At 39.9% G+C, this 16,239-nt stretch overlaps 1 protein-coding gene across 6 annotated transcripts in view; it reads left to right on the top strand.

The window, feature by feature from the left end:
* LOC126779438 (serine/threonine-protein kinase 10) overlaps positions 1-16,239 on the top strand; it is a 57,075-nt gene that overhangs the window by 36,121 nt on the left and 4,715 nt on the right. For 3 of the 6 annotated variants that reach the window (XM_050503362.1, XM_050503363.1, XM_050503366.1), the window contains 19 exons: positions 749-830; positions 1,331-1,479; positions 1,652-1,879; positions 2,005-2,826; positions 3,409-3,525; positions 4,388-4,532; positions 5,261-5,367; positions 5,499-5,596; positions 5,821-5,973; positions 6,294-6,374; positions 6,934-7,036; positions 7,378-7,535; positions 7,914-8,121; positions 8,344-8,547; positions 8,619-8,773; positions 8,887-9,058; positions 9,314-9,409; positions 10,968-11,111; positions 12,897-16,025. In XM_050503362.1, coding sequence (XP_050359319.1) covers positions 749-830; positions 1,331-1,479; positions 1,652-1,879; positions 2,005-2,826; positions 3,409-3,525; positions 4,388-4,532; positions 5,261-5,367; positions 5,499-5,596; positions 5,821-5,973; positions 6,294-6,374; positions 6,934-7,036; positions 7,378-7,535; positions 7,914-8,121; positions 8,344-8,547; positions 8,619-8,773; positions 8,887-9,058; positions 9,314-9,409; positions 10,968-11,111; positions 12,897-13,778 — 4,104 coding nt within the window. In that variant the 3' untranslated portion in view covers positions 13,779-16,025. Of the gene's footprint in view, positions 1-748; positions 831-1,330; positions 1,480-1,651; positions 1,880-2,004; positions 2,827-3,408; positions 3,526-4,387; positions 4,533-5,260; positions 5,368-5,498; positions 5,597-5,820; positions 5,974-6,293; positions 6,375-6,933; positions 7,037-7,377; positions 7,536-7,913; positions 8,122-8,343; positions 8,548-8,618; positions 8,774-8,886; positions 9,059-9,313; positions 9,410-10,967; positions 11,112-12,896; positions 16,026-16,239 lie in introns of those variants that run through there. The other 3 variants (XM_050503364.1, XM_050503360.1, XM_050503365.1) reach the window with 3 other exon arrangements.

Below are 16,239 nucleotides of genomic sequence, written 5' to 3'. Positions count from 1 at the left end.
TCTATTTTTAAATAAACTAATATATGTAATAATTTTATATAATTACGTTTATGTATTCTGTATGAATAACGATTAATACTAACTCCATGATATATTTATTATATATATATATATACTTTTGTAGTTAATATATAATATAATAAATAAGCCTTATTTATTAGTTTAGTGGTGGTAGAGCTTTGTGCGAGGGCGAGCTGCCTGGGTAGGTACCACCCACTCATCAGATATTCTACCGCAAAACAGCAGTACTCGGTATTGTTGTGTTCCGGTTTGAAGGGCGAGTGAGCCAGTGTAATTACAGGCACAAGGGACATAACATCTTAGTTTCCAAGGTTGGTGGCGCATTGGCGATGTAAGCGATGGTCAACATTTCTTACAATACCAATGTCTATGGGCGTTGGTGACCACTTACCATCAGGTGGCCCATATGCTCGTCCGCCTTCCTATACTATAAAAAAAAAGTACATATTTAGATGAGCTGTTAAATTATTTATTGTTTAATGTGATCCTATACATTTATATACAAATTTAAAATAATATATATGATATATTTACATCATGTTTTATTAAAAAACCAACGAAGCCACTATACATAGTATATAATGTTATTATAGAAGTAGTTTTGTTTCGTAGTATTAGTCGCTTTTTTTTTTAATTTAGACCATTGATAAGTGGCAAGCGTGACGTCCTAGTTCTCGTGTTTTTTTTTTTTTTTTTATATAATCGATGTCGTATGTTTCGTCCGCAGGAGCACCGCAGCTCCCAGATGCATGTGGACATGGAAGATGACTCCACCTCGGTGAGGTCGGGCGACACACCGGACATCAAGAGTGAGTTTTTTTTTTTTGTTGCTAACTAGGGTATTTATTGCTCACATATAGATGTACCCGTGTACTACATAGATACAAATCTATGGGTGAGCTGTTGAATTTCTAGCTGGATTGCTATGCAACCTGTAATATATGCTGTCTAAATAAATTAATGATGCTGAAATGTACATTCATTCTACAAATCATGATTATGATGTTATAAATGTTCTATTTTCTACGGTTTTTAATTGAGTCTACATTCATCATTCGCACTGCGAAACTTTGGAATGCTTTGCCTGAGTCCGTATTTCCCGATAGGTACAATGTTGGTGTCTTCAAATCCAGAGTAAACAGGTTTCTGATAGGCAAGCGTGCTACATCTTGGACCGTGTCGATGCTTAACATCAGGCAAGTCAACGGTCAAACGCTGGCCTATTAATAGTAAAAAAAAAAAAAAAAGTTTTACTTCTAGAACTAAATAATTAATTATGTATAAATTGAGCTATATCCTCTCTCCGCAGTGTCGGAGACGGAGGGCCGCGCGCCGCCCTCCCCGCGCGCCGCGTCGCCCGCCGCCCCCGCGCCCCCCGCGCCCGCGCCCCCCGCGCCCGCCGCGCCCGCCAAGCGCGCGCTGCCCGACGACGCGCCGCCCGCTGACAGGCGACCGCCGGTGAGATTCATTTACTGCTCGACCGGCTTCCTGCTGACCCACACAAAAGCCCCGATGATGGCTTTCTACCTACTGCGTGATACCTCGCATGATGTGTCTCATTATAGAATAGAAGTTTTATAATTTTCTGATTAATTGGATAAGTAAGTGAAAGTTAAATTTGTTTTTTCAGGCACCAAAGAAAGAGAAAGGTCCCGCGCCCCCTCCCCCCGGCGCCACCTCGCCCCCCTCGCCGCCCTCACCGGGTCCCCCTTCCCCCGCCCCGCCCGCCGCGCGTGCCGTCCGCAAGCCGCCCGCGCCGCCGCCCCCCGCCGTCACTCCCACCACGCCCTCGACGCCCACCACCGTTCCCTCTACGCCCCCCACGCCCTCGGCCGTGGCCGGACGCATCGTGGAGCAGGTTAGTGTTATGACTGACATGTTCAATGACTTAATATGCTAAAACGTTCATAATTCAAACAAAACAAAATATCCTTATTTTTTATTTATTATTAAACTATTACACCGATAAAAACTTGCCAACAGGTATGTCGCGAAGCAGAAAAGGCGGTCGAAGAAAAATCAGAGACAACAGAAACAAAAGAATTTAATGATAAGGACGCGAAACCAAAGCCCGAACATAGATTAGCTGCCCCCGACCCCGCAGACGACAGACAGGCGACCGTCAACGGAACGAATGCACACGACAAACTAAACGAAGAACTCAACAGCAGTCCAAGCGTTAACAAGACGAAAAAAGTCATAGAGATCAAGAGAACGAGCCTCGAGATAAACGAGACCACGACCGAAGTGAACAGGTCGAGCCTCGCTATCAACAAAGTGGAGGTTGAACCGAGTCGGACGAGTGATGTCACCAAAACAAGCCTCGACGTCAGGAGCGTCAACAAAACAGACATTAACAACACCAGTGCCAAAACGAGCCCGGAGAAGAACAAGGCAAAGGTCGAAGTTAGAAAGAGCGCAGACGACGTCAGAATCAACGATGACGTCAAAGTCAAAGAAACGAACAGAAGGAGTGCCGATATCAGCAAGTTGAACGCGGAAATTAGTAAATCAAGCGTCGAGATAAATAAGAACAAAGATGTCAAACCGGAAATCCGCTCGATAGCGGAGATTATCAGAAACGATAAAAAGGAACGCTCCAGATCGAGCTCCACCGAGGAGATAGGCGATACGAAGCGAGTCAGCGCCGAAGTCAGCCGCATCGAGTCGAGGTCGCGCTCCGTGGACGACAAGGACAGGTGCAGCGTTGAAGTTAAACGCGTGAGTAAAGACTACTCGAGGTCGAGCTCGATCGAGGAGAAGGAGGTGGAGAAGACGAGAAAGGTCGAGATCAGACCGGTCACGGTGAGTCGAGTTAATATCCAATACCGATAAGCGTTCCCCGGGTGTTTCCGTTTAACTAGAGTAACCAGAGGATACAGTAAGAATATTAGTGAAAAAAAGTTTCTTTTTTTATAGTATAGGAAGGCGGATGAGCATATGGGCCACCTGATGGTTAGTGGTCACCAACGCCCATAGACATTGGCATTGTAAGATATGTTAACCGTCGCTTACATCACCAATGCGCCACCAACCTTGGGAACTAAGGTGTTATGTCCCTTGTGCCTGTAATTACACTGGCTCACTCACCCTTCAAACCGGAACACAACAATATCAAGTATTGCTGTTTTGCGGTAGAATATCTGATAAGTGGGTGGTACCTACCCAGACGGGCTTGCACAAAGCTCTACCGCCAGGTTGTCTGTAAACTTTAAAATATAATATTGTCATTCGAGCAGCCGCTAAAATAATGAACAATTAATATTTTTTTGTAATTTGTATTCAATTTGTAAGATGGCTACATTTCTCATCTCATTGTGTTCTACTCAAATTGCACTATGTCTTCCTTAATGATTGAAATGATTACTCTACGTTTTTCCCCTGTAGCCGGCGGCGGTGACAGTGGTAGCGGTGAGCGCGGAGCCCAACTCGCTGGCGGCGGCGCCCGTGGGACTGGTGACCGTCACCACCACGCACCCGCCAGTTCTTAACACAGCCGCACCGGTCAGTAGACCATACAATAACACAATTTCGACGATAGCTAATTCCGAAAGCCCGGGTTCGAATCCTGGATCCAATACAAGTCTGAACTAACTACGTCTGATATATCACTGATCATATGGAATTGGACTAAACAAGGATTATAATGTTATATATATATATATATAGTTGCTAATGCCAATGCTACGCACGCATATTACGGTCAGAACGTAATATTAAATACTAAACAATGATTTATAATGAACGGACATTTAGAATAAACTCCACATAAAATAATGTATTTTAATCCTTCCTTAAAATCTCCTACTTACTGACGAGTGATGATGTATGTGCTAGATGAAATTTGACGTTTTTATCCATCGACCGGTAGTGGATCAGATATGTTTCTCAAAATCTTCTACGTGAAAAGATAAAAGAGATTTTGATTTAGAGATATGCGTCATTGCTTATACAGTAACAGCCTGTTAATGTCCCACTGCTGGGCTAAGGCCTCCTCTCCCTTTTGAGGAGAAGGTTGTGGAGCTCATTCCACCACGCTGCTCCAATGCGGGTTGGTAGAATACACATGTGGCAGAGTTTCAATGAAATTAGACACATGCAGGTTTCCTCACGATGTTTTCTTTCACCGGTAAGCACGAGATGAATTATAATCACAAATTAAGCACATGAAAATACAGTGGTGCTTGCCCGGGTTTGAACCCGCGATCATCGGATAAGATTCACGCGTTCTAACCACTGGGCCATCTCGGCTTCTATTTATTTTGTTTGCCTATTCAGCGTAAGCGAAAATGTAACATGAAAAAAGTATGTATAGCTGAAAATTTATTTATAACCTTAACTGTTAAACACTCCACTGCCCGTACAGCTGCCCCACAACGCGGTGACCATATCGACGACGCCGCCCATGGACGAGGTGGTCGTGGTCCGCGCCGGCTCCTCCTCCGACGACGACGCCTTCGCCCCCTCCTCGCTCGACTCTCTCGACTGCACCACCTGCTACAACGGTAATGGTATGATGTCACCTAACTGCTTGGAAATACGTCCTACTAATGAAACACAAACCCATCTGAGAATATTATTGTTAGCGTTTGTGATTTGAGCCAACAGCAACATCAGGTCATTTCGAAAAAAAAACCCACTTTCATAAAGTTGATATGGTTTTTATATGCTCTATTGTTTTTTCTTAGGCTCATGGGCAAATGGTCATATGTATACATTGGTATTGTAGTAAAAAAATAATTATAAAGAGGATACCTCGTAAATTAAAATGTTACGTAAAATGTTATTGTGCTTATAATTACTGGCTCACTTACGAGGTAAGGGGAAAAAGTGTAATTCGAAGTATTGCTATATGACGATTAAGTTCGCGGGTGTAAACCCGAATGGTTTTTTTTATAGAAAAGGAAGGCGGACGAGCATATGGGCCACCTGATGGTAAGTGGTCACCAACGCCCTTAGACATTGGCATTGTAAGAAATGTTAACCATCGCTTACAACACCAATGCGCCACCAACCTTGGGAACTAAGATTTTATGTCACTTGTGCCTGTAATTACACTGGCTCACTCGCCCTTCAACCCGGAACGCAACAATACCAAGTACTGCTGTTTTGCGGTAGAATATCTGATGAGTGGGTGGTACCTACCCAGACGAGCTTGCACAAAACTCTACCACGAGTATATAAAACCTTACCAGCGGTAGTGGTATATTTATTAAAAGTTATTATTTATTGGTTTCAGAAAAGAGTCGCGGCAGGCGACTGGATAGTAGTGAAGTGCTGATACTGAGCCCCGGAGCCGGCGACTCGGGAGTATTCGATGACAGTCAACAAAATCATCTCAATCTCGTGAGTTTTTTAAATTATTTAAATATAAAATTAGGTTAGGCATATATGTTTCTAAATAATCAGCAATGTTTACCATTATATGATATGAAAGGTTATATTACAATATAAAAATAATTTGAAATATATATCAGGACACGTCGCACGTGTCGGTGGTGACGGTGGGCGAGGAGGTGCGCGTGCGCGACTCCGCCAGCGCCGCGCCGCGCCTCAGCCCCGACAGCTTCGAGAGGTACCGTCACTAAACCATTTCGTCTTATATTACTGCGATAATTCGCTGGGTGTACTTCAAAAAGTTATAATGTAATTTCGAGCTGAAATCTTTCAGTTTCGTTTCGATATCATACCCTTCCAAAGATTCTTTTCGATATTTCTATCTATGAAATAATAATTAAGTATCTTTTAAAATATTATTGTAGTAATTTTATGTAACCATCATCATGTTACCGTTCCCAGCGGTCGATCGCAGTCGGACAGCGGCTCGGTCGCCTCGGAACGGTCGCGGCGCGGCGACGCGGACTCGCTGGCCACCACCGCGACCACGGCCACCACCACGAGCGCTACCAGCGCTTCGCCCGACTCACACCACCTGCTCAACGGCGCCGCTAGGTATAAAGACTATTATTTCAAAATCACTTTGGTCCTAAACCATATTGGTAAATATCTTCATGTCAACTAAGGCTTTGTGCAGTAGTGTGAGTAGATACCACCTTCTCATCAGATAGTAAATTATTAGGGTTTTTTGCGCATACACCTGTGCACTATAATATGGCTTGCGCAGTTGGCTAATCTATCTTGAGATTGGCAGCTCATCACATAGGACAGCGTCATCATCATCACCGTCATTAGATAAATCTCTTGTATGGTATATGGGAAAAATATTCTTGTCTGAACGTTGACTAAATGATTCATTGTAATTTATATTGCAGAGTGAATTCGGATAATCAAGATACGGAAGAGGTGGTGTTGAGGCGAAAACCACAAGACGGACAACCGAACAGGATACAAAGGTTAGTAGAATGATCGCCGATAAATAGTGCTCGACGTACAGCACTTTGTTATAGGGTTCACAAATTAAAAAGTTGTACATCAACTTACTCCTTTAAACTAAAGTAACAGCCTGTGAATGTTCCACTGCTGGGCTAAGACTTCCTCTTCTCTTTTTTGAGGAGAAGGTTTTGTGCTCATTCCACCACGCTGCTCCAATGCGGATTGGTGGAATACACATGAGGCAGAATATCAGTGTAATTAAATACATGCAGGCTTCCTCATGTTTTCCTTCACCGTCAAACACGAGATAAATTATAAACATAAATTAAGCACATGAAAATTCCCGTGGTGGTGCCCGCGTTTGAACCCACGATCATCGGTTAAGATTCACGCGTACTAACCACAAGGCTATCTAGGCTTAATTTAGACTTTATTCTTCTCAATTACACAACATGTCATGTCACAAATGATTTTAATACGATATAGATAGAAATAGACCACTGCACTTTTTACTGGCAATTTTCGTTTATAGATTACATGATTTTTTTTAAGTAAAATGTTGTATCTATCTAATGCCAGGTCCAAAGAAGACATTCACATGGCTAATCTTAAGAAAAAGACGCGGAAACGGACGAGAAAGTTCGAGATCGATGGCGTCATTGTCACCACCACAACTTCCAAGGTACTGTATCTTTGCTGGGCAAGGCCTCCCCTCCTTTTTACTGATTTTTCCAATGTATCGTTATATAATAGAATATCATTGATTCAATACGTTATTAAGATGTAATTAATTCTCTTCAACCAACTTTAATTTCGACATCAAACGGTTTTGCATTAAGTTTTTTATTCATTTTTTTAATTTTATCATTAAACTGTCTTGTGAAATATTGAAAGTTTTGTAAGCACTAAATTATTGTTGCATAGATCAGTGATGCAAACCCAGATTTATTTATATTAAATATTCTTCTATTTGTGAAATGTGACATGCATATCAAGTTGGTTTTTTTTTTCAAATATTTCTAGGTTATTTGGGGCGACGAAGAAAGCGGTCGCACGTGGGACGACCACGCGCTGCGCAAGCAGGAGCTACGCGAAATCAAGATGCTACAGAAACAGGAGCAGAAGCAGTTCCAGGACCTCAACGCGAAGGAGCACCAACTCAGGGATCAGCAGGACAAAAGGTACGTGTCTTCATTCTTCTGAAAAAAAACACTTTCAAGTTTTAGGACTTTTTATTAGCAGCTATTAGTTATTAATCTATGACCAGGCTGACTACCGACAAATACTTCCTCTAATTCCCTCCGCAAAAATATGTATAGTGTCTTATGCTCCATTTTTCTTATTTATACCTTCATGATCTACTTGTCTCATCAATAATGAATGACGTTTGATAATTTTTGCCCGAAATGATCTTTCTTTATTTTTTCCTAATCGGTACAGTGTAATGTTCCACGTTATATATACTTTTTAATTCTGTTATGCGATTAGGCAATTTCGGTTTAATTATATCATGTCTAAACTAAATGCAAATGTGGTTTAAATTTAAACATTTTGCTTAGGTTCGAGGCGGAGTTGGCGTCTTTGTCACGCGCGCACGAAGCGGACTTGGACACGCTGGCGCGTGCGCAGCGAGCGGCCGCAGAGAGAGCAGAGCAGCAGCTCGAGACTGAGCTGCGGCAGCACGCCAAACGATTGCGTGCAGAACACGAACGTGACCTGCGACACTTCCGCGATACACTCAAGCAGGAACTGCGTCTGCTCAAGCAGGTGAGCCAGTCATCGGACGGAGTAGACCACGGACGGGCACATACTGTTTATGGGAGGGATAGGATACCACTGATGCTGTACGAAAGATTTAAAGTATTTCAGTACAATTTCTACAGTGAGCTATAGTTTTGTGGGGAGTAATGTGCATCGCGAGAGCATTCGCACTCCTGTTATATTTAAATAATGGTAATACAAACCCTAAAACGAGAGCGTGTATCGCAGGAGGTGGAGCTGGTGGCCAAGGAGCGGCGCAAGGAGGCGTACCGCTCGCGCCGCACGCGGCTGGACGCCGAGCACGCGTCGCGCGAGCGCGCCTTCGTGGCCGCGCTGGCCGACGCGGGCGACGCCGTGCTGCGCCGCGTGCACGACAAGCACCGCGAGCGCCAGGCGCTGGCCGACCGCCAGTACCTGCAGCAGCGCCACCAGGTGCGCCCCCGCCCGCGCACACCCGCCGGCGCCTGCTCCCTACACGCTACATGTCCTATTGGCTCTTGCAGATCATGCGCACGCGCGAGGCCGCGCTCTGGGAGCTCGAGGAGAAGCAGATCCACGAGCGGCACCAGCTCGCCAAGAGGCAGCTCAAGGACGAGTTCCTTCTCCGTCGGCACCAGATGCTCGTGAGGCACGACAAGGAGCTGGAGCAGATTAAACGGTGAGACTCGAAATGTACTCGTGGTCGTTTAGTTGTATTATTTTTCACGTACTCGATCATCGGGATCATCTCGGTCTATAACGTAATAGTGATATGCCCCCGTCGCCCCGCAGGAAGAACAGCCGCAAGGAGGAGGAGCTGGCGAAGTGCCAGGCGCTGGAGAAGCGTTCGCTCCCGAAGCGCATCCGGGCGGAGCAGAAGGCGCGCGAGATGATGTTCCGCGAGTCGCTGCGCATCGGGGCCGCGCCCTCCGCGCACGAGGACGACCGCGAGCGACTCAAGAAGGTGAGCGGCTGACTCCCGCGTGCTCACCGCGACACGTTGGGATAACCCAAAAAAAACTTGTTGGATTTTTGTATCGAAAAATTCTCAGAAGCAGTTCAGTGTTACAAATTTAACAATGTATTCCGTCTATGACATGACAATCAAGTGCGATGCTCTTCGTAAATACGGGCGTATCTTGTTTTTCAATTCAACATAGTAGTACTAAGAAAGTTTACAATCGTAAAAAAAATATAATATCATAACTCTTTTTCGTAGTTCCAAGAGAACGAAAAACGTCGCTACCGAGCTGAGCAACAACGTCTGGCCACCAAACACGCCAAGGCGCGAGAGGAGCTCAAGGCGGCCGGCGAGGTGAGTACGCTCACGTTTTACCGCATATTATTTATTTATTTGGCAATCACAACAAACAAGCTGCAGAAAGAACCGTTATTATAATATTATTGCATATAGTATAAAATAAAAGACTAAACAATATAATCGTATAGGATTGACATTTCTAATCAAGCTGTTAATCATTCAATCACACTTGCACTAAAGTCAATCGAATATCTATCTAGGAATGTAATAATAATGATATCCTGGGACATTTTTCACACACGGCCATCTGATCCCAAATTAAGCTTGTACAGAGCTCGTACTATACAAACCAGACGACTGATATACTACATATACTATTTTTCTTTTGTAAATGCATACTTATATAGATAATTACACCCAGACTCAGGACAAACAGACATGTTCATGAACAAAAATGTCTGTTCTGGGTAGGAATCGAACCCACAACCTTCGGCGTGAAAGGCAAGCATCTACCAACCACGCCAACTGGCTCTGTAAAATCATTGAAATATACTAAATTGTCTATGGTATTATTTTATTATTATTAAATAACTTTATTGCACACTCACAAGGAAATAAATAAAAATACAAGTAAAAAAGAAAAACAAAAGCTTAAGAATAGTCATGCTATATAAACGTAATTGCGGACTGTATATGACATTTTAATATCTTTAATTAGATTTGAGTGTTGAGTATCTTAACCGACGATCGTGGGTTCAAACCCGGGTTAATTTCTGATTATAATTCATCTCGTGCTTGACGGTGAAGGAAAACATCGCGAGGAAACCTGCATGTGTCTAATTTCATTGAAACTATGCCACATGTGTGTTCCACCAACCCGCATTGGAGCAGCGTGGTGCGCTCCAAACCTTCTCCTCAAAAAGGGAGAGGAGGTTTTTCTTACCCATCAATGGGACATTCACAGGCTGTTACTGTACTGTATTGACAAGGCTACGTATGAGTAGGGTTTATGTCAAATAGCACGTAAATACACGTAAAAAGTGTATAATTGAATTAACAAGACAAAAAACCAATAATAATAATAATGATTCCATGCAAGTGTTTAAAGTTACTTATAATCTAAGTAAATGAATCACTAAGAATAATTAATTTCTACTGTGACGTCAATCGTATTATGCGATACAACGGTACAATTTTCGCTCAGAAACCTATTTGGGCTCAGAGTTATAAATTTGAAGTTCAACGTTTGTATTTACACTGGTGGTAGAGCTTTGTGCAAGATCGTCTGGGTAGGTACCACCCACTCATCAGATATTCCGCCGCAAAACAGCAGTTGTGCAGCTACTTGGTATTGTTGTGTTCCGGTTTGAAAGGCCAAGTGAGCCAGTGTAATCACAGGCACAAGGGACATAGAATCTTAGTTCCCAAGGTTCCACCTTCCAATTCCACAAAAAAAAAAAAAAAACTCTTTTTTAATTTAGAATTATTTTTAATTATAATATTTTAATTTATAATAATTATATGTTTGATAGAATTATTTGGGTAAAGTTTATAATATCTTTATAATATTCGTATCTATAAGTAACTATGTTTAATGTCACTACTCATGCAGGCTCTACTCCGCGAATTGGAACAATATCAGAACGAAAAGCGCAAGGCGTTGATGAATCACGAGAGTGGCAAGGTGAAGGCCATCGAGGAGAGATACGCGCAGGAGCTGAAGGAGTGGCGCGCCACCCTCGCCGACAGGAAGGCGGTGAGCACGCACACGCACGCACGCACACGGACGCACACACACGCGCTCGCATACACAACTACAGATTGCTGCGTAAAGATATAAAATACTTCACGAATAAAAAAAAAACATTATTTTTTTACACATAACGGCTACAGAAATTACTTATAAAACTCTAAATGTCATGTTGTTTTGGTGATGCGAAGAACTATGGTCATCGCCACTTCTAATGTCTTTAGTCTTTGGTTAAACTGTTACGAGATAAAAATGCTCTATCATAATAAATATAAAACATAAAGGCTTTTATCTGTAAATATTGTTTAGAAGTCGATCTAGTGTCGAATAATACTGTCTCCCTCTTTCTTTTGTAAAATCCATTATGACAGAAAGAGAAAAGATATCAGTGTTTGCTTAAACATCTGATAAACAAAGGCCGTTACACATGACATTTATATAAAACATAATGAATCTTTTGTCCACTGCATACACGTAATAAATACATACACACACACACAGACATCAATAGATAAATGCATAATATAAATACATGATCTTAATGTAATGTTATTTTTCGATCGTGTGTGACGTTTGAAGGCATGATACATATTCTATATATAAAGGTATGAGTTGAAATATAACTATATTAATATATATTTAACTGACTCAATACAAACTACGTTATATATTGTTTCCTATATATAATACGCTAATTGAACGCGAAATATTCTTATCTCATGACATTTAATGAGGATGAGTAGAAAGTTTTTTTTTTTTTTATTAAATATAGGCAAAGACAACCGTTTAGTAAGATTTTATTTTTTTAATTTTTTGTTTGGTTAATATTGACGAGCGTTAGGGATCAATAAAAAAATTGAGCAATCAGGGAATTCTATTTAAAAATAGTTTAATATTCATCTATTATAACAAACAGCAATACTTGATATTGTTGTGTTCCGGTTTGAAGGGTGAGTAAGCCAGTGTAATTACAGGCACAAGGGACATACAATCTTAATTCCCAAGGTTGGTGGCGCATTGGTGATGTAAGCGATGGTTAACATTTCTTACAATGCCAATGTCTAAGGGCGTTGGTGACCACTTACCATCACGTGGCCCTCGTATATATATGCTCATCCACCTTCCTATTCTATAAAAAAAAAAGCGATGGTTAACATTTCTTACAATGCCAATGTCTAAGGGCGTTGGTGACCACTTACCATCAGGTGGCTCATATGGTCGTCCTACGTCTACCTATAATATAAAAAAAATATATATCTTTTATTGTTCGTTCAAATCTTATAGTATTTTTAAAAGTAATTTATTAAACTGTTATAACATACTTGAAATGTCAGTAAAATGCATTAAAATAGTTATATTTCGAAGTGATCGATGCATGGCATACGTAAATGGGCATGACGAGCATGTTGGTTTAGCTTCAAACTAAATTGGTGGTGGATTTTACATGTTTAAACGTCTGAATGTATCGAAATTGTACTAATCTTTATATATATAGAGAATTGGTTTTAAGATTTAGAGTAAGAGTTCAACTAAGAAGGTACTTTTATATTGAATATTTTAGAAAATACAATCTTAGTTTTCCTCTGTGTTTTTCATTCTGACAGGATTATAGATACTACTCATTTTTTTATATATATATGTATATAAAGATATTTAAAATAAAACAATTCCGATACGTTTTTAATGTAAAATATGAATCGTATAGGCTTCAGGTTTAGGTAGCAGCGGGGAGAGTACATGTTTGTTACGTCCGTCGTTAAACGCTGCACTAAAATGAGAAATTTTCAACAGAAACTGATTCAGAGCTTCGAGAAACATTTGGACGATCACGAAAAGAAATACGGCTTTACGATACCGGATAAGAGCGTCTATCTGGACGTACCGTGGCCGAAGAACGTATTGCAACACGTCCTAACGGCGTACCACCAGCGTAACTCGTTCATGGGATCGCTATCTAGATCCAGAACCAGTCTGAACCTGGCCATATCGAATGCGACCACGCCAAATATGGACAGGCGAAGAAGCATCAGCCCGAGTAATAACTTCAGATTGACAAAATCAGCTGCATCTAGCGCTACCAACACGACGAAGAGGGGTAAACTGACTAAAGCCCAAAGATACGGGTCCACGTCGAATCTGAAGCTGGTATCGGAGAAGATATCCGGTTTTTCCGTATTCAGCGGCCCGGACATCAAACGAGATCCGATTATGGCGTACGATGAGGTCCCGGTAGAGAGGAGGGTGCAGAAAATAGACGAGGAACCGAAGAAAACTTTCGAAAGATCGAAACCGGTCGAGCGTGTGCCGATAACGGTGAGGAGTAACAAGAAAATGAACAGGCAGAGCTTGAGCGAGAACTTGTTTAAACAAGTCAACGATACGAGCACAATAAAGCGAAGCATCTCCCAGCAGAGTCTCAAACAGGACATCGCTTTGGAAGCGGTCATGATAGACATGCCGTCCATTGATGATGATAAATACAACACGTACAAAAGTATAACGAGTAACAGTTCGCAGAACAGCGAGGACGCCTATTTAAGTCGGTGGGGTGCTGTCAGGGGCTCGAACAGTTACTCGAATTCTTCCAACGTACCCGTTAGTCAGCTGTCAACGTTGAACTTGAAGGCAGTGACCACTGAGAAAACGAAAGACCCTCCGGATTCCGTCGCGTAGTAATATAATAATGGCGATAGGTTTCGTACTTTAATCATTTGAAATATTCGACAAAATGTAAGAGTATGGAATGGTAAGTATAAGGCACAGCAGTTCAAAAGATTTCTCAACGAATTCGTAGGATTAACGGATGTAAGGCGAGCGGACACTGTCTAGTCTAATAATTGGTGTAAGGTCCAAATGGAAACTTGTATAACAAGCTTGAAACGTATTTTTTTTAAAGCTTTTGTATGTTTAGGAATTCTTGAAAGAGACGATAGATTTATGATTTTAAATACAGTAGAATTCGGATAGAGCAGTCGTAATAACTGAACGACGAATTAAATTGGTTTGCCTTAATCTTCATGTATGTTTAATAATCGAATTGTTTCAAAAAATACATTTCAATTACAGAAAGCTTTAAAACATGAATTCAAAATTTCTTTTGATTTTCAAACATATTTTCGTTGTCTGGACCTCATTATTAATTGTTTTTTGGTTTATTTTTAGCGACATGCTATGGTACACATATTATAGTTTTGAAATAAACTTCTACTAAAAAAAAATGTTACCAAGTTTTTCCGCCCTTGGCCCGGCACTACTCGACCTATAGGGAAATTCGCTCCTACAACCACTTCACTGACATTCAAAATGTCATATTTTCATGGACTCATAGTGAATACCATAGTCTATTCAAGATGACGTCATGTCATGCCAATGTCGTTTATGGCGGTTGACTTTTACAAATGTACTGAACCGAATTCTACTGTATAACAAAAATCTATTACTCATAATTATACTCATAGAAACGGGGAGGGGGGGGGTGTCGTTATGTAAAATTTTATATTATAAATATTGAAATTGTAACTCCTCAGTACCAATGGCTAACGTTCATGCTTCCATTAGTGACCAGTTTTTATAAATCTTTACTTTTTTTTTTCAATTTTAACAAACGTATCCTTGCCATTATTTTTATAACTAAAATGCCAATGTTATCTTCCTATTTTTATCAACAATTGTTGCTTTATTTAGCTAAGTTGTTGAAATAGAAAAAAGTATATACAAATTGACTCGAAATTATTTGCTCATAAAAACATTTCATACATTAAAAAATAATCCATCCAAATTACGTTTATATGAGTAATAAAAAGCATTATTTTAAATTAAATTAGATTCTATTAAGTAATAAATTATCATACCTTAATATATGTTGGACATATATAAGCCTTGTTTTGAATAATCGCTTATATATAGCAACTATGTTAATTGTCATAATGAGTCGATTGATCCTCAGCGTTGACATATAAATGAGCTTAAAACATTATCAATTATCATTAAAAATATATATGTCGGCTATGAACTGATATTGATATGATATTTTTTTATCATTTCTTTGGCGAACCGTGCCTTTCCCTTCCATCCATTCGTCTTTTTAGCTATAATTGTCAAAATATACATACCATTTTTTTTTTAAATTAATTTTAAACTTTTTATGGGATGTATTTTCTCATCCAATACAAAATATTGTTGACCATATAATGTGAAACTTCCATTAGTTCTTTTTTTATACCTGTGTTGTAAACTCTGAAGGTTCACTACCATCGAAGCTACTTGTCTTATATATAAAACGAAACACGGTTTTTTTCTTAGGATATAAGTTACATAAATTTTTTACCGTTTTTAATAGACTGTATTTAGTATCGAAAGCGATAAAGGGTCGGAGATATTTCCTAGTCATTGGCGTAGTCGGGATCTTATTACACACATATATATATAGTTTATTGTACACAACAAACGTAAAATATATAAATATATATAGCATATGCTTAACAGACAAAAAAAAAGAAATAAAAATAAATGTGTTGTACAATGGACGGATTTATGACTAATCAGGCAACCCATATCTTCCAGCTAAACCAAATCTTATTGGATCTTGGAATGTCTCGCTTCTTTCTCCAATCCGCAATCAGTTGGCTTGAAAGTTCACTATAAAAATTATTTGATGTCATTTACACGATGTATTATATAGCTTTTTTTTCTGGGTCTTTAATAATGGCGTCGGATTTCTTAAAAAGAATCCATGCCCATTCCTGGCTACGCCCAGTGCTAGGTTTTTTTTTTCTTTTAAATCTTAGATTTAGAATTCGATGTGCCTAAAACGTGTTAACTATATATGTTAGCATAGAAATTGTTTCTGTTGAATTTAATTGTTGAGAATATTTTGAAAGTTTATATATGTATAATAAAGAAGTGTTAGAATAATTAATTATCGATGAAAAACATTCCATAGTGAATGTTAGCATTTTAATATTAATTATAATACTATAAATATAATATTTATAAGATATAATTATAAATTTTTATAAGATTTTTAATTAAATGTTTCATTAGCATCTAATTTTTCATTAATCACATATGTTAATATTTTTAATTTATAATTAATAAGTAGTTTTAATATATTTTTAATCTGTATTTCATTTTG

Source organism: Nymphalis io, chromosome 29 (assembly GCF_905147045.1).
Source record: "Nymphalis io chromosome 29, ilAglIoxx1.1, whole genome shotgun sequence".
Lineage (NCBI taxonomy): Eukaryota > Metazoa > Arthropoda > Insecta > Lepidoptera > Nymphalidae > Nymphalis > Nymphalis io.
The sequence above is the reverse complement of the archived record's forward strand: the minus strand, read 5'-3'. Positions and strand labels throughout refer to the sequence as shown.